At 45.8% G+C, this 19323-nt stretch overlaps 1 protein-coding gene across 1 annotated transcript; it reads right to left on the reverse strand.

Moving 5' to 3' along the window:
* Positions 1 to 14245: 14245 nt before the first annotated feature.
* LOC125552863 (protein WEAK CHLOROPLAST MOVEMENT UNDER BLUE LIGHT 1-like) lies at positions 14246 to 18814 on the reverse strand. Its single transcript, XM_048716562.1, has 3 exons — positions 18681 to 18814; positions 17206 to 17988; positions 14246 to 16957 (listed from the first exon to the last, which is right to left on the reverse strand). Exons 2-3 carry the CDS (start codon positions 17956 to 17958, stop codon positions 15122 to 15124), a joined length of 2589 nt encoding a protein of 862 aa, XP_048572519.1. The 5' UTR covers positions 17959 to 17988; positions 18681 to 18814; the 3' UTR covers positions 14246 to 15121.
* Positions 18815 to 19323: the final 509 nt, after the last annotated feature.

A 19323-nucleotide genomic window follows, 5' to 3' on the forward strand; every position in this document is an offset into this window, starting at 1 on the left:
TCGCATCATCGACCTCCTCCCCGAAGGCCTCCGTCGATCCCGCTGCCATTCCCCTACGGCCCCCGCCGTGAGCACCTCCCCTTTCCTCATACTCCCCTCTCCCCCTGTTGGACGCCATACGCCGCGCCCGACCGTGCCGGTGCACGGAACAAGCCCCGCGCGTTGCTCGCGCTACGCTCGCGTCGAACGCGCCAGCAGGCCGCACTCTCTGCCCTTCATGTGCGTGCCTGCGCCCCACCTCACAGCTGCAGCCGTGCTCCGCACCCGTCTCCCCTGCGCCGGACCACAACCCAGGGCCATCCCCTTCGCCGTGCCCCTCGCCTTGGCCTCACCTGACTCCGCGCTCTGGTGTTTGCTCACCGATTGCCGCGCACGCTGGCCCCGCCTCTCCGGCGTTGCGGTGGCTTTGCCGACCACGCGCCCGCAGCCCCCCTCTCGCTCTTGGCGCCACCGGCCACCGCACCCCCGCTGCCGCGTCGGCCTGCAGGCCTCTCCCCACCTTCTGCCGCTGCTCCCCTTCCCTGGCAGCTGCGACCACTCGCGGCGGTAGACCGCCGGCGCCTCGCCGCGACGCCGTCCAGTTCGGGCGCCCCGCAACGCCCCAGCGCTCGTCGCCCACGCCCGTAACCCGTCGCCCGATAGGCCCGATGTGCCTATGACAGATGGGGCCCACGCCCAAAAATAAAACAAAAAAGGATTAATTAAATAATAATTGTTAATTAATTAATTAATTAGTTAGTAAGTTAATTAGTTAACTTAAATAACCTTCTTAATAACCTAATCGACCAGATTAGTTAATCAAATGTTGTTTAGTAAAACATGTATCAATGACATGCGGGTCCCATGGGCCCTTTTGACCAGTCAACGGTCCAGTCAAACGCTGACTGGACATTTGACCAGGGCCCCACCTGTCAGCCCCTTAGACACACTCTGGGTACACTTCCTGTGTACCCATAGCATCTAAATACAAATTTAATTTCGAATTAAAATAATTCCAGAAATTAATAAAATCTTTAGAAAATCATATCTTTTAATCCGTAACTCAGATTAAATTATTTTCTACATGAAAGTTGCTCAGAACGACGAGACGAACCTGGATACGCAGCCCGTTCGTCCGCCACGCATCCCTAGCATAGCAAACACGCAACTTTCCACCTCCGGCTCCTCTGCCCAAAAACGCGAAACACCTGGGATATTTTCCCGGATGTTTCCCCCTTCACCGGTACCACCTCATACCGTGTTAGGGCACACCCAGCATCACGCTTTGTCATGTCATGCATCACTATGCATCTGTTTGCTTAATATTTATAGTTTCTTCCCCCCTCTTCTCTCACTAGACACCGAGACCGACGCCGCTGCTACCCAGTACGACTACGGTGTTGACGACCCCTCTCTCTTGCCAGAGCAACCAGGCAAGCCCCCCCCTTGATCACTAGATATCGCCTACTCTTCTCTATACTGCTTGCATTAGAGTAGTGTAGCATGTTACTGCTTTCCATTAATCCTATCATGATGCATAGCCTGTCCTTGCTACTACTATTGTTACCTTTACCTGCAATCCTAATGCTTAGTATAGGATGCTAGATTATCATCAGTGGCCCTACACTCTTGTCCGTCTGCCATGCTATACTACTGGGCCGTGATCACTTCGGGAGGTGATCACGGGCATATGCTATATACTTTGCACTGTTACATTACCTGTGGTACTGTTCGGAGTTGGGGGCTGAAGGGGCAGGTGGCTCCATCCCGGTAGAGGTGGGCCTGGGTTCCCGACGGCCCTCGACTGTTACTTTGTGGCGGAGCGACAGTGCAGGTTGAGACCACCTAGGAGAGAGGTGGGCCTGGCCCTGGTCGGTGTTCGCGGATACTTAACATGTTTAACGAGATCTTGGTATTTGATCTGAGTCTGGCCATTGGCCTATACGCACTAACCATCTACGCGGGGACAGTTATGGGCACTCGACGTCGTGGTATCAGCCGAAGCCTTCGTGACGTCAGTGACTGAGCGGTGCGCGCCAGATTGGACTGGAGCGCCTGCTAGGCTAGGTCTGCTTCCGGCCGCCCTCGCAACGTGCAGGTGTGCAATGGGAGATGGGCCCAGACCCCTGTGCCATAGGATTTAGACCGGCGTGCTGACCTCTCTGTTGTGCCTAGGTAGGGCTGCGACGTGTTGATTTTCCGAGGCCGGGCATGACCCAGGAAAGTGTGCCCGGCCAAATGGGATCGAGCGTGTTGGGTTATGTGGTGCACCCCTACAGGGAAGTTAATCTATTCGAATAGCCGTGATCTTTGATAACAAGACGACTTGGAGTTGTACCTTGACCTTATGACAACTAGAATCGGATACTTAATAAAATACACCCTTCCAAGTGCCAGATACAACCGGTGGCCGCTCTGTCACAGGGCGGCGAGGGGAGGATCATCGGTTAGGATTATGCTATGCGATGCTACTTGGTGAACTTACCATCTACTCTCTTCTCCTGCTGCAAGATGGAGGTTACCAGAAGCGTAGTCTTCGAAAGGATTAGCTATCCCCCCTTATTCCGGCATTCTGCAGTTCAGTCCACATATGATACCATTATTCCATTTGATACCAATGCATACATATGTAGTGTAGCTCCTTACTTGCGAGTACTTTGGATGAGTACTCATGGTTGCTTTTCTCCCCCCTTTCCCCTTTGCTATACCCAATTGCTGTGACCAGTCGATGGAGTTCAGGAGCCAGACACCACTGTCGATGACGACTACTACTACTCGGGAGGTGCCTGCTACTACGTGCAGCCCGCTGACAACGACCGGGAGTAGTTTAGGAGGATCCCAGGCAGGAGGCATGCGCCTCTTTCGATATGTATCCCAGTTTGTGCTAGCCTTCTTAAGGCAAACTTGTTTAACTTATGTCTGTACTCAGATATTGTTGCTTCCGCTGACTCGTCTATGATCGAGCTCTTGTATTCGAGCCCTCGAGGTCCCTGGCTTGTAATATGATGCTTGTATGACCTATTTTATTTGTAGAGTTGTGTTGTGATATCTTCCCGTGAGTCCCTGATCTTGATCGTACATGTTTGCGTGTATGATTGAATCAAGGGCGTCACAAGTTGGTATCAGAGCCGACTGCCTGTAGGAATCCCCCTTTCCAACTCCTTGGCCGAAGTCGAGTCTAGTCATTGAAAAACTTTTACTAACATGGCTGTGCGGCTTACGGGCCCACGTCGCCCTCTGGGTGGTATTAGGATCTTTTACTCCTTGATTCTTACTCTAGGACTCTGAACTCTCTTCTATTCGGGTTAAATGAATTTTGCTAAAATCTAACATTAGGATCTCGTTATCACTTTCTCCCAGAGAGCCCTTCATTACAGATGATCGACTGCTTCAACAGAAGATTCTGATAATACTCTCCGATGTTCTCCTGAAACTTTGTGCCATTGCTTTTTCAATTCCCTGCCATCGAAAAATCCCTATGGATAAATACTTACACCGGTCATTCTTACTTTTATTCCCAGTTGGTCTTGTTATTACAAGATACCCCGAAATACTCGCCGTTGTTTCGATAATCCTTTGAGCTTACTGCCTTGCTGTTCTTTGTCACCTGAATACCCCTACGGATAATTCTCGCACTTATCGAGTATCCGCTCATCCCCCAGTTGTTCATGTGTTTCACAATGGTCATCGAAATACTATTCGATCCTCCAAAAATCCTTAGTAGCTTATTGCTCTGCAATACTTGTCTGCTTGCATGATGGATGCTTTCCATATGTCTGGCAATATTCGTTAGTATCCTTAGACACCGTCATTTTGATCCCTTTGATTCAACATGAGTGCGAATGCACGCAATCATCAGTTGATCCTTCTAAATTATCTTTCCGGCTCAGACGTCATTTAAACATGAGATGGTTCTCAACAAATCCAATTGCCGTCGATTGTACCCCCAAGGCTATTCAACTTATCCATCCCTAATCAGAACATTGCTTCTGATCCCTTGATTTGAAAATCATAATTCCTTTGCACTTGAGCTCTGGATTAGTTAGTTGTTTCCATAATCCAATGCCTTTGCATTGTTACTTCCTCTGGTTGTGTGTCGATGCTCACGTCAGCACTGTTATGGACCGGCAGATCCTTTAATGGACTTTATCCGACAACGTCCTTCATATTCAATTACCTTGTGAGCCTTCCCTCGGATACATAATGCCTTTGGTAAATGGTATCATCTACTTTCTCAACCTTGCTCTACTTTTGAGCTTGTGATATTTACTCTTGAAACTTGTGGTATATGTTTCTAAGAAGCCCCTATGGGTTGAACTTATGCCTTCTCTAAACTGTGTGAACTTGAAAGTTTTCACGAGTCATACACTTCTGGTATTTTGCCAAATAAAATTTCAACACTACAACTTCTTCGAAAGTGAGAAGTGAATGAAAGGTTATGCATTGGAGAAGTGGGAGTCGACCTTGAACTTTGTGTTCATGCCCATGGACACGATGTAGATCTTATCATTAAAGCTTCTCTTAAATTAAATTATTCCTTTGGTATAAGTTCATCTTATATCCAGGATCTGACCTTTTGCAATAGTGTTTCCGACCATGTTCTCCTTTAAATACCATTTCTCGGACAAGTTGAAGTAATTGTCTTCTACAGATCATTGCACCCGACCAACCTTTACTTTGATCTACCGTCGTGTATTACACTCTGGTATCTCAAGAATATCATAGAACTGCATAACTTTTTATGGGTTCTTCATCAACTATTATTTCTCACCGATTCCAATTTTCCTGGGTTCGGGGTTGTCGTCAACCGAGGACACCAATAAGTGAATCGATTCTGCACTCTGGTTCAATAACTCTTAAATAATTGTTGTTGCTTATGAGTTAATAATCACTTAAGTCATTCCTAGCCTAATCGGCTATATCATCATGGTGCTAAATTTTAACTGTGCTACTTGGTCCTTCTTCACGGAGCACCATTCTCGACGATGAGCTAAGCTTACGTTGATTTTCCTCATCATATCATTTCGCCTTGAACCGCAAGCTTGATTTCGAGTTTGTGTCGTAACCATGGTTCCAATAACCTTCCGTTTATCATTCGTTTGACTAGATGTCATCACCGATTGATTACATCTTCATGAAATCTCTCGACAAATGTGTCGTGATCATCATCAGCATTCCGAGCTCTTCCAAGATATCAATTGAGTTCATGATGATAAATACCATCCTTGCCCTCGATGATTTGTGTTACCATCGACCACTTTATTGACTTCCCTCCAACACAAACTTGTTCGTGTTTTGTGTTATACCTTGAGTTCCTTGCTATCCCGCATTTGTTCTTCTTTACCTTGGAGTATTACCATCTTTAATGTCAAGAAAGTCATGAGGATTTCATCACCTCTTAAGGATTCTTGATACAGGTAATACTTCTCACCATCACCTTTCTTTCTTGGTCCCCGTGTTGGTTCTAACCGGGATTCCAACAAGTGAACGGTACGGCGTGGATTTTGTACTTCTAACAACCCTATTGCTTTGAAGTTGATGGTCGATAGTTCGTTCTTAGACTATTGGTTGTTGAACCACCATTCTAACGTTGGTCATGCTACCTAAGCCCATCTTTCGGGTGCACCTTTCAATCAATGTTCAATTGTGTATGCTTTCCTCGAGCATACATCATTATATTATATCATTTGATTTGACAAATGTTATCTCCTTGCTCACATAATTGTGGAAACCCATCCTTTCGAAATCTCGATGAATTGTCACCGAGTTCATCAACTACCTCCTTATTCCTTCATTGGTTTAATGATGAGCTCTTGTTCTGGAACTCCCTTTCATAGTACATTTCCCGAGAATCTTACAATGTCTTCTCGTCAAATTGTGTTGCACCTTTTCTTCTCAGGCATCCAAATGTCTGAGGTATACTGACACCAATCAGATCTGAATCTCGGGCAGATATGATGGTTGGAACATATTTCCAAGAGTTATAACATTGGTCTTTATATGACCCGGTAAGGTGATGTCATGCCTAGCACACCTGACCGGAGGACCTATTGTTATAGTTTCCTTTTGGCAAGGTTAGTCATTCTTCCATGAGGAAATTGTAAGACTTATTCTATAAGTTGTTCCTGATGGATCCTTTTTGTCTCCAAAGTCTGATCTTCACATGTTGACCATGTCAATGCTATCTCAAAGCATGTCTATGGTACTCCAATTTTCAACAGGAACATTTGAAGCCCAATGTTAAATGTTTCCTGCTCAATTATCCAAACACCGCTGTATGGGTAATGTCATGAAAATTCTCTCCCGTACCTAAAGAGTTTTCTACATTATATCCTGTCATGGATATCATGCTCTACTTGTCCTTGGGAAGGGTATATCTTTGAAATATGTGTTTAAACCCATTTTCCTTTCCATTGTTCTGTTTAATCTGATAATCATAATTGCCTTTCCATTGGTTGGTTTAACGCGTCTTGTGATCTATATGATCTAAGCGGTAATATTCTCCTGCTTATGTAATCACCTCGGTGTACAATTCTGTCAGCAAGACCCTGTTACTATTGTTGATGACATTTCGGTAGCCACCGATAGACGAGAACCTTGCCTATTGGCCCACCTCGTTCAACGAGCAGGAAAATGGTTCTCTTCGTCCCTCGCCCTTGGTATCGATGTTGTTGCCGACATAGCTGACAAGCTATCCTCTGACATGCCTTGCTTACATGATCTTGCAAGACGTCACTGCCCTTCCTACTTTAACCCACATGGTGGGCCCATAACCCACAGTTCCACAGGATCGAAACCTAACTCTCCCGTACACCCCCTGTTCCTAAAGTTATTCCTCGTGCGTGGCCTTGTATGTAATTCACGGACCACCGTCCTAGTGATCTATTCTGGTAACAGACGCAATACTCAATCTCGTTGCTTTGGACCCCTTTCGCGTGTTGTTTCAGACATCGAACGATTGCCTATCCGTTTGAAACTTCTCATGGTACCTTCATACCTTACTCTTGATGTATTTTATATGTTCAACTCGAGAGATAATCTTATGTTCATTCATGGGTTATCCCCAGATTGTTTCCCTCATAAGCATTCTGTCGTAGCCAAGCTGCCCCTTACCTATTCGTAAGTACGTTGGAGTTCCTGAAGAAAAGGACGACTTCGCCATGATGACCTGAAGTGGAGAAATGAAAACATCAACGTAATGGATCGACCATTTCTAGAAGAGCAAGCAAGACCGAGAAGACTCATTAGGTTTTTCGCTACCAACAGCTTCCCCCTTTACTCCACCGCTTAAATCTCAGGACGAGATTTCTTGTAGTGGAGGAGAATTGTGATGCCCGGATAATTAAAGCACAGTAAACCTTTGCTAATGATGCCACGTCACCTCAGTTGCTGTTGATAAAATCATGTTAGTTCAAAACGATTCAAATTCAAATTTAAAATATAGGCAAACAACAAAAGTTTTCAAACAATGAAACCAAAATGTTCAAGGTGGGTCAGATAAATCAACTGTAAATATGATGGAGAAACCAAACCTTGATAAAATGTTTAAGGGCTCTAAACTAATTAAAACAGTAGTGAAAACAATTAAACAAATACCTATTGGATTTTATAAAATATTAAAATATTTTATTATGGGTTAAGAATTGATGTGACAGCAGTTTGTTATAAATACTACTTTAGGTACTAGCGGTGATTTTTGTAAAAACTAAAAATTTAAAAGAAACTAGAAATAAAACAGAAAAGAAAATAAGAAAAATAATCAAAACAAAAACTCAACTAACAAAAAAAAAGGAAAGGAACCCCCCCCCGGGTCCGGCCCAGCCCCCAGCCCAACTGGGCCAAGTCCCGGCCAGGCCGGCCACCCCCACTCCCTTATCCCCTCTCGCCCGAAACCCTAACCCACTACTCCCACTCGTCCCCACTCCCTCTCCTCGTCCCACTCCTCCTCTGCCCCCCCGATCTGATCGAGGGAAACGGCTCCCCGACCCCCGTTGCCGCGACCCTTCGCCGTCACCATCGCCAACCGCCGTCGCAAGGAGAACCACCCCACCGTCATCGTTCGCCGGGGCAACCCCACCGGAGCTCTTCTGCCTCAACCCCTCGCCGGACATGCGCCCTCCCCGTCAACCTCCTCCTCGCCGGACTGCTCGCATCATCGACCTCCTCCCCGAAGGCCTCCGTCGGCCCGATGCCATTCCCCTATGGCCCCCGCCGTGAGCACCTCCCCTTTCCTCATACTCCCCTCTCCCCCTGTCGGACGCCATACGCCGCGCCCGACCGTGCCGGTGCACAGGAACGCCCCGCGCGTTGCTCGCGCTATGCTCGCGTCGAACGCGCCAGCAGGCCGCACTCTCTGCCCTGTGCGTGCCTGCGCCCACCTCACAGCTGCCAGGTGTCCGCACCGTCTCCCTGCGCCGGACCACAACCCAGGGCCATCCCCTTCGCCGTGCCCCTCGCCTTGGCCTCACCTGACTCCGCGCTCGTGTTTGCTCGCCGTTGCCGCGCGTGGCCCCGTCCTCTCCGGCGTTGCGGTGGCTTTGCCGGACCACGCGCCACGAGCCCCCCTCTCGCTTTGGCGCTGCACCGGCCACCGCACCCCCGCTGCCGCGTCGGCCTACGTGGCCTCTCCCCACCTTCTGCCGCTGCTCCCTTCCCTGGAGTGACCACTCGCGGCGGTGACCGCGGCGCCTCGCCGCGACCGGCGTCCAGTTCGGGCGCCCGCAGGCCCAGCGCTCCGGTCGCCCGGCGCCCGTAACCCGACTCCTGATAGGCCCCCTGTGCCTATGACAGATGGGGCCCACGCCCAAAAATAAAACAAAAAAAGGATTAATTAAATAATAATTGTTAATTAATTAATTAATTAATTAGTAAGTTAATTAGTTAACTTAAATAACCTGCTTAATAACCTAATCAACCAGATTAGTTAATCAAATGTTGTTTGGTAAAACATGTATCAATGACATGCGGGTCCCATCGGCCCTTTTGACCAGTCAACGGTCCAGTCAAACGCTGACTGGACATTTGACCAGGGCCCCACCTGTCAGCCCCTTAGACACACTCTGGGTACACTTCATGTGTACCCATAGCATCTAAATACAAATTTAATTTCGAATTAAAATAATTCCAGAAATTAATAAAAATCTTTAGAAAATCATATATTTTAATCTGTAACTCGGATTAAATTATTTTCTACATGAAAGTTGCTCAGAACGACGAGACGAACCCGGATACGCAGCCCGTTCGTCCGCCACGCATCCCTAGCATAGCAAACACGCAACTTTCCACCTCTGGCTCTTCTGCCCAAAAACGCGAAACACCTGGGATATTTTGCCGGATGTTTCCCCCCTTCACCGATACCACCTCATACCGCGTTAGGGCACACCCAGCATCACGCTTTGTCATGTCATGCATCACTATGCATCTGTTTGCTTAATATTTATAGTTTCTTCCCCCCTCTTCTCTCACTAGACAACGAGACCGACGCCGCTGCTACCCAGTACGACTACGGTGTTGACGACCCCTCTCTCTTGCCAGAGCAACCAGGCAAGCCCCCCCCCTTTGATCACCAGATATCGCCTACTCTTCTCTATACTGCTTGCATTAGAGTAGTGTAGCATGTTACTGCTTTCCGTTAATCCTATCCTGATGCATAGCCTGTCCTTGCTACTACTGTTGTTACCTTTACCTGCAATCCTAATGCTTAGTATAGGATGCTATTATCATCAGTGGCCCTACACTCTTGTCCGTCTGCCATGCTATACTACTGGGCCGTGATCACTTCGGGAGGTGATCACGGGCATATACTATATACTTTGCACACTTTACATTACCTGTGGTACTGTTCGGAGTTGGGGGCTGAAGGGGCAGGTGGCTCCATCCCGGTAGAGGTGGGCCTGGGTTCCCGACGGCCCTCGACTGTTACTTTGTGGCGGAGCGACAGGGCAGGTTGAGACCACCTAGGAGAGAGGTGGGCCTGGCCCTGGTCGGCGTTCGTGGATACTTAACACGTTTAACGAGATCTTGGTATTTGATCTGAGTCTGGCCACTGGCCTATACGCACTAACCATCTACGCGGGGACAGTTATGGGCACTCGACGTCGTGGTATCAGCCGAAGCCTTCGTGACGTCAGCGACTGAGCGGCGCGCGCCGGATTGGACTGGAACGCCTGCTAGGCTAGGTCTGCTTCCGGCCGCCCCGCAACGTGCAGGTGTGCAATGGGCGATGGGCCAGACCCCTGCGCCATAGGATTTAGACCGGCGTGCTGACCTCTCTGTTGTGCCTAGGTAGGGCGACGTGTTGATCTTCGAGGCCGGGCATGACCCAGGAAAGTGTGTCCGGCCAAATGGGATCGAGCGTGTTGGGTTATGTGGTGCACCCCTAGGGAAGTTAATCTATTCGAATAGCCGTGATCTTCGGTACAGGACGACTTGGAGTTGTACCTTGACCTTATGACAACTAGAATCGGATACTTATAAAACACACCCTTCCAAGTGCCAGATACAACCGGTGATCGCTCTCTCACAGGGCGACGGGGAGGATCATCGGTTAGGATTATGCTATGCGATGTACTTGGTGAACTTACCATCTACTCTCTTCTACCTGCTGCAAGATGGAGGTTACCAGAAGCGTAGTCTTCGAAAGGACTAGCTATCCCCCCTTATTCCATTCTGCAGTTCAGTCCACATATGATACCCCTCTTCCATTTGATACCAATGCATACATATGTAGTGTAGCTCCTTGCTTGCGAGTACTTTGGATGAGTACTCACGGTTGCTTTGCTCCCCTTTTCCCCCTTTCTATACCCGATTGCTGCGACCAGACGATGGAGCCCAGGAGCCAGATGCCACTGTCGATGACGACTACTACTACTCGGGAGGTGCCTACTACTACGTGCAGCCCGCTGACGACGACCAGGAGTAGTTTAGGAGGATCCCAGGCAGGAGGCTGCGCCTCTTTCGATCTGTATCCCAGTTTGTGCTAGCCTTCTTAAGGCAAACTTGTTTAACTTATGTCTGTGACTCAGATATTGTTGCTTCCGCTGACTCGTCTATGATCGAGCTCTTGTATTCGAGCCCTCGAGGCCCCTGGCTTGTAATATGATGCTTGTATGACTTATTTTATTTGTAGAGTTGTGTTGTGATATCTTCCCGTGAGTCCCTGATCTTGATCGTACACGTTGCGTGTATGATTAGTGTACGATTGAATCGGGCGGCGTCACAGGTGCGGTGTTGGTGAAGAACAATCTCCGCAGGGCTTCGCCTAAGCACTACGAAAACTATGACGGAAGATAAACTAGAGGGGACGGGGTTGCCGGCACACGGCTTGGTGTTTCTTGATGTGTCTTTGGTGCTAGACCTACCCCTCTATTTATATGTTGAGCCATGGGGTCGAAACTTGGAGTAAAAGCCTCCTCAAAGTCGGTTTCACCCGAAAGGCAAGAGTCCTTCTCGGACTCCAGGGCTAGACGCCAGGGTTCCCGGCGTCTACCCCCTAGATGCCAGGGTTCCTGGCGTCTAGCCTCTGGTCTCCGCAAAACTTCCTTTTGCACTTTCCAAATGCCTCGTGGGCTTTCCCCTTTGGCCCAGATAAAGTGTTCTCGTGCCCAAACATTTCGGAAAACATCCGGAACCCCTTCCGGTGAATTCCGGAACCCTTCCGGAGATCAAACACTACTATCCACATATCAATCTTTACTTCCGGACCATTCCGGAGTTCCTCGTCATATCTGTGATCTCATCCAAAACTCCGAACAACATTCGGTCACCAACATACATAACTCATAGTACTATATCGTCAACGAACGTTAAGCGTGCGGACCCTACGGGTTCGAGAACTATGTAGACATGACCGAGACACCTCTCTTGTCAATAACCAATAGCGGGACTTGGATGCCCATATTGGCTCCTACATATTCTACGAAGATCTTTATCGGTCAGACCGCATAACAACATACGTTGTTCCCTTTGTCATCGGTATGCTACTTGCCCGAGATTCGATCGTCGGTATCTCAATACCTAGTTCAATCTCGTTACCGGCAAGTCTCTTTACTCGTTCCGTAATACATCATCCCACAACTAACTCATTAGTTGCAATGCTTGCAAGGCTTATAGTGATGTGCATTACCGAGTGGGCCCAGAGATACCTCTCCGACAATCGGAGTGAAAAATCCTAATCTCAAAATACGCCAACCCAACAAGTACCTTTGGAGACACCTGTAGAGCACCTTTATAATCACCCAGTTACGTTGTGACGTTTGGTGGCACACAAAGTGTTCCTCCGGTATACGGGAGTTGCATAATCGCATAGTCATAGGAACATGTATAAGTCATGAAGAAAGCAATAGCAACAAACTAAACGATCAAGTGTTAAGCTAACGGAATGGGTCAAGTCAATCACATCATTCTCCTAATGATGTGATCCCGTTAATCAAATGACAACTCATGTCTATGGTTAGGAAACATAACCATCTTTGATCAACAAGCTAGTCAAGTAGAGGCATACTAGTGACACTCTGTTTGTCTATGTATTCACACATGTATTATGTTTCCGGTTAATACAATTCTAGCATGAATAATAAACATTTATCATGATATAAGGAAATAAATAATAACTTTATTATTGCCTCTAGGGCATATTTCCTTCACTGCTGAAGTTACTGCCACTGTGGCTAGTCTTACTCACTCCTTTTCGGTCTGTAGGGCTCGCATTTGAAAATCTCTTGGACCAAGGTAGATGGTGAGTGGTGAAATAAATTTCGTAGTTTGTACAATTATTTAATTAGTACACTCGTTTTGTTGTTGTTATCGATGCATTAATTACAACGCATGCATGCATGACCACTAGGGTATGATAATACCTTCGTAATGCATAGTATTATATACTTCCTCCTGTCCTTTTTACTCTGCATATTAGATTTGTGCCAAGTCAAACTTTGTGAGGTTTGACCAAATTTATATTGAAAACTATCGAGATCTACAACACCAAATATATATACTATGAAACTACATCTCATGATGAATCTAATAATATTGATTTGACATTGTGATTGTTGATATATTTTTCATAAGTTTGGTCAAAGTAGAGATACTTTGACTTCAAACAAAACTTATATGCAGACTAAAAAAGACCGAATGGAGTACTAGTACTATCTTAGGTGGCCTTATTTATTGTCATGCATGACACATAGTAGTATAGCATTTATTATGATACAGTATCATGATATGATACTCAAATCTCTCTTTCCTCATTTAATTTCATACCACCTTAGGGCATCTCCAACAGCTGTAAGATAGGTGTTGGTAAATTTGCCACCTAGGACATAGTGATGATGTGGCATGTAATAAATGTGGAGAGAGAGCAAAGTTGTATGTAGAATAACCAACAACCTTTGCACAAGCTCCAAGATGAAATAGAGAGCAATCACATTTATTTTCTCATCATCTATTGGATACCTTAGATACAACCCATTGGAGTAGTTGTATGATAGCTTGTTGGTTGATGACATGGGCATTTTACCAACAAGACTAACATACAATCTATTGAAGATGCCCTTAGCAAGATAGTCTAGTTGGTATGCATGATACTAACTATGATACTCCCGTTACGAGCAGCCTAAATGACCAAGAACTTGTATTGTACATGCATTGATGAGTTTTCTTTTGATCCTTGCATGAAGTGATTTAGACTAGCCACATTGGGAGTAACTTCAGCAGTAACATCGAGTCCAACTCAGCAAAGTTGCTTATGTGGCATTGAGTTAATGAGGAGAGAGATAGTTATAGTAACTTAGCTAGTTACTGTAACATCACATGTCCGAATGCAATATGAGTCTATAACCTAATAAATGAACCTTTACATGACACCACACTTATGTTACTACCCACTATGAAGGTAGTAACATAGTCTAGGAATATGTGTATATTATTAGTGTATGTTACTCTCCATTGTGGCTAGTTAATGCACACATAAAAATCTAAACATGTGATGGTACACCGCGCGTGACGTTTTATGACGGCAACAAACGGTGGTCACTTTTTTTCATTCTTCTCCGTGCATGGCGACTCAAATGTCACAATAGTTTTCAAAGACAGCCACTGTTGAGCTAGCTCGTCCTTTTTTTTGCCGTGGCTACAGTTCTTGAGGAAATACTACCTCTGTACGTCAATATAAGATGCTTTTGCAGTTCAAAAATGCCTTACATTAGCTTACAACGGGTTTTAACTAAATAAACAGCGGAGTGTGTGAATAAAGAAATGGCTTATGACAATTCTCACTCATGAGGGCATGGAAATTTAAAAGGAAATTCTTTTTAAAAAATGCCCAGCGACGTGCGCGACAGCTTCATGCTATGCCGTTATGCCAGCTTGAGGTGGCCAGCAGCAACGAGCACGGAATGTCGCGCCGACAATGGCAGCTGCCACCGCGGAAGGAACATGGTATGCCACTATGCCAGGCGTCGTGTGTGGAGAGCATGTCGATTGGCGCGCGCGTGCGTCCCACGGACACGGCTGACGCCGCCGACAATCCGCCCGTCGCCGGCGAGCGCAACCTGAACATTGAGATGTTGAGCGCCGGCGCCGGGACCATGATTTCCCCGTGCCTTCTCCAGGTACCTCCCAATGTACTAGTAAGAACAAGCTGAATCTTCAGTCTAAAATTCAGAAGAAAATTTCAGCATCAGAAGAAAGGGCGTTGCAAGACCCACCACCGTAAACTGAAAAAACCAGCATCCACAATGTTAACAGCATCAGATCCGAGAACAAGAGCCGGATGCATGCAGCTCCCACCCATCTTATCCAGCACACGAAATTCGTCCAAAGTACTAGTACTTATCGAACTCAAGATCCAGTTCATCAAGCAATGGAGTCGGTCAAAGTTACAGGCACAAACACACGGTAGTAGTATTCAAAACATTACAAATTTACAAGCTTTTCTTGTACACCTTCGCAAATTTACAAGTTCGTGTCTTCTCCGTAGATATAAAAATTCCATGAAGACTTCACAGCCCGTGATCCAAGAGTTCTGCAGCATCGCAGTTGAGCAAACAGAAGGCACTTCTAACACTTGCTTCTTTTTTGTTGTTGTTGTTGTTGTTGTGGGGAAATAGTTCTAACACGTCTGCCAGAAAGAGAGCACACCGTGTTACGCCGCTGCTGTGAGCCTCCTCCTGGCCAGGAACATCATCATGCGCCGGAGGAACGGCGGCTTCTTTGCCTTCTTCGCCTTCTCGCGCAAACCTGGGCCGGCAGGGCTGCTCCTGGCTGACATATCCGAGGACAGCGGATGAACCAAGGCGCAGCTGTCTTCTTTGCATGTGCCCTTGATGTCCCGATCGCGCTCAACGACGATCACCACCGGGTTTGAATGTTTAGTTTCAGATTTCAAAGCCTCAGCGGTAGCCTTACGACGCTCCCCATGCTCCTCCCTCCATGTCCTCAGTTCCTGTTCCATGGCCAGCTTGCCTTCCGTGGCACTGTCGGCCTGCTTTTGGGCAGCAAGCAGCGCTTGCTTTCGTTCTTCCAGAACCTTGTAAATTTCGCTGAGCTTTGCTAAGACGAGAGACTCGGAGTCCTTGGCCATCTCAACCTGCGCAACTGCAAAAGATATCTTCTCGTGCACAAGCTCTTCTGCCTGATGGGACTTCTCGATGAGAGACGCATGTTCATGAAAGTCCAGTGTGATCATTCCAGGAGAGCCTTGTTCTGCAATGCTTGCTGCAAGCTCGCTCTCCTCCAGAGCTCTGAGAGCATCAAGCGACAGCCTCTCAGACTCTTTCGCTGCTTCCGTCTCCTTCAGGACTGCTTGGAGCCTGAATTCCATAGTACTCAGATCAGCCTTCGCTTGCTCCATTTCTTCCTTGCTCGTTCTTAGCATCTCCTGTGCCTTCACAGCGAGAGACTTTGCCTCATCAGCTTCCTGGGCTGCAGCTTGCAGAAGCCCAGGCAACTCGCTCATTCTATCGCAGGATTTCTTCTCCTTGGACTGAACTGTTTCCAGTTCCTGTTTTGCCAGCTTAATCTCTGCCTTGAGAGAAGTAATGGTGATCGATGCCATTGCTTCCAGCTGCTGCATGGTGGCAAGTGTTTCTTTCTCTTTGCTCAACTCTGACTGAAGTGATGCAGCAGCAACTTTCAGGGCACAGACTTCATCTCTCGCCTTATCAATGCTCTTCTTCTGCTCCTCAAGCTCATCTCTTGATAGAATGGTTTCTTCTTGCATGGTCTCATCAGTTTTGTTTCCTTGTTCTTGTGCTTCTTTAATTAGCTTTTCCTCCACATATGCATTTAGCCCTTCGTTGTGCTTCACCAGCAAGCTGGATGATATTTCGAGCTCTGATTTCAGATCTTCGACAGAGGAAAGCTTCTTGTTGAGTTGACTCAGCTCCTCTTCTGCTTGCCCTAGATCCTTCTCCCATTTAAGACGGTCCTCATCTCGAGCTAAGGATGCACACGCCTTGTGTTTTTCAGCATCATGGCGCGTGGCACGAGCCAAATCCAACACTTCCTTCAGTTTGTTGAGCTCTACAGTGAGCTCCTCTGCTTGCTTCTCAGACTCTTTGGATACTATGATGGCTGCCTGAGATTTTCCAATGGAAATGTCCTGTTCAATCAATAAAGAATCATAATTCTCCTGAACCCCTTTTAACTCATCATTGACCAACTTCAGTTTGGACACCAGTACTTTGTGCCGTTCTTGGATATTTTTCAAAATCTCCTCGCCTGCAACACTATCATCGCTAGCTCCTCCTTCCTCCATCTCTGGTACAATAAATTGGAAGAAATCCAAATCCTCCTTGGCATCTGCCTCTTCATGTTCTGCCCTCTCCAGGTCATGTTTCAGGTCTTCAATAAGCTTATTTGTTCTCTTAATCTCATTGAATACAGACAGCTTTGCAGCCTCTGCAGCTTCTGCTTGCTGTTTGCAATCTGAAATTTCGTTCTTCAGCAGACTGACCTCGAGTTTGACATGATCACCCACCTGGATATACCAAGATTGTTAATCATACATAGAGAAAGTAAAAAAAAATGTCTGAGTGCTCAAGTAAGTCTCAATAAAACTACAAAAGATAGGATTAAGTTGTAGCTGAGAGAATTAATGTAAGATAATTTATTAAGTTGTAGCAGAGAGAATTATTAAGTTGTAGCTGATGCAAATGAAAGATAATTTATTAAGTTGTAGCTGAGAGAATTAATGTAACAAACAAGAGAAGGTATGCTGTGAGTTACCTGCACTGGTTCTGTTTTGCGCGTTTTCCAGTTGATGCTCCCACCAAATCTTGAGGCAGCCACCTTCACTGACTCAATGGGCTTCGTTGTATCGACAAAAAAATTATCAGTCCTCGAATAATTGCCACTGTTCAATCTCCTCATGGGCGCAGGCATTTTCTGTCTAGTGTCTCGTAGGCTCATTTGGCGATCAGGCAATCTATGCATGAACCGTGGTTTATCTTCTTTCACCTTTTGTAAGATAGCAGGTGGCGCCTCACAAGCAGTTTTCTCAGAATCGGGACAGGAAGCACCATCTTGAACGTTATGCAAAGGTGCACATTGGACCTCTTCTCTTGAGCTAACTGAAGTCTGTGGTGTTGCATGTGTGTTTTCTTCTGAAGAATGCGTTGTCATCAAGTCACTGATGGCATCCTTTGATTCATCAACTTCGTTAGAGGCAGATGGAAATCTGTGAGAATCTTCTTTGATTGATGGCAACCCACTGTGGTCTACTTCTGATGATATGGAATCACCAATGGAAGCCTTTTGTTCAACCGAAGTCTCTTGCAGATTGCTTTCTTCGTCAATCAATATCAAGCTTGCAGGAAGTTCTTGGTGCATTGGTGTCTCAAAATTGGCACATGCTGTTTTCTCAAGGTTACTGCTTTCATCTTCATTGGTGCCTTCAGTTGGGCTAGGCTCTACAGAATTTTGCACAGATTTTGGTGAAGACAAACAAGAGTCGCCCACCTCAAGATTGTCCTCTACCATTCTTCCAGTCACAGTTTAATTTTATATTAACTGTGGAAGAAAACATTGAAGATGAGAATTAGACTGGAACAGCCAAAACCTAAGTATGAGTACCAGTTTACTTGCCAAATAAAGTAAAACATGCAAACACATACACAACTACAATAAACTCAGCAAAGGGAAGTCCTGAGATACAGATTGTTTAATGAAGGAGGGATCTTCATATGTGATGTTCTCATCCAAGAACATTCAGGAAAAGTTTGAACTTGATAAGATTTTATAGATGATAAATACATGGTATAAGAGCAAACCAAGTAGTACTTTTTCTCAACCATAACTATCTGAGAAGCCACAAAATATTGACTTGATGATTTGTCATGGCAAAGGTTCATCTAGCATAACTATTTTGGCTAAATGTTCTTGGACATAACAAAAGTACGATCTGGACATGCAAACAAGTTGCAGGACACCTCTAGATTTTGGTTTAATTTCTGATCCATGTAAAACCAATATTGCTTTATCTATGTCAAGAACTGAGGTCTTCATATGTAAGCAAAATACATGGTTAAACAAAATAATCCAACTTCAAGCTAAGCAAATATCCTAGAAATATCCAAAAATAAAACTCAAGAACTCATGAAATGAAAAAATAAAAGGAAAACATGATTTCAACTGAGCCAAACAGATGACAGTATCTGAAAGCCATGTGCGTGATCAGAAAGTAAGCAAAAGCTGAAACTTACTGAAGAGTCGAGACCTCGTGCCTGTATATTTCGTAATTGAAGGATGAAGGATCTTCAAAACGAGGGGAGGAGACTGGAGATGGGGAAAAAGGTTTGGGAAGTTTTTGCAGGTATTGGGGAGACAGCACTGGAGGAAGGGTTGAAAGAATTGGGACAGTGGAGAGCCACCTGGGAGTAGAGAATAGGATCAATTTAAAAATATTCATATGTGGGGAAGACTTGGACTTATTCCCCTAATGCAATATTTGGTTTGATTTCTTCCTGTAGTTTTTGTACACTATTTTACTTTTATCAAAGCTACTGGCACAAGCTGGATGGTTAAGGAAATTGTGTGCCAGCATGAAGCAGGAAGCAGGAACAACTGTATTGGAAATATTCATTTAGAACCTCATGATAGTTGGAAACAACAGAAAAGCTAGTGCTTCAAGTTCCTCTTTCTGTAGTTTAGTTGGCATTTCATTGATTGAATCATTCTTCATATGTCATTCAGTGCGCAGATTGGTTAAAAGTTAAAAAAAAAGGAACAGAATAAGAAAGCATCTCGCGATCTTCTTCTTTGTAACACAGCATTTTTTAAGAAACTGGTTTGATCTGTTTTTTTTTTCTTTAGAGTAAATCATTGTGTGCGCAGATTGGTTAAAAA

This window comes from Triticum urartu, chromosome 4, assembly GCF_003073215.2.
Source record: "Triticum urartu cultivar G1812 chromosome 4, Tu2.1, whole genome shotgun sequence".
Taxonomy (NCBI): domain Eukaryota; kingdom Viridiplantae; phylum Streptophyta; class Magnoliopsida; order Poales; family Poaceae; genus Triticum; species Triticum urartu.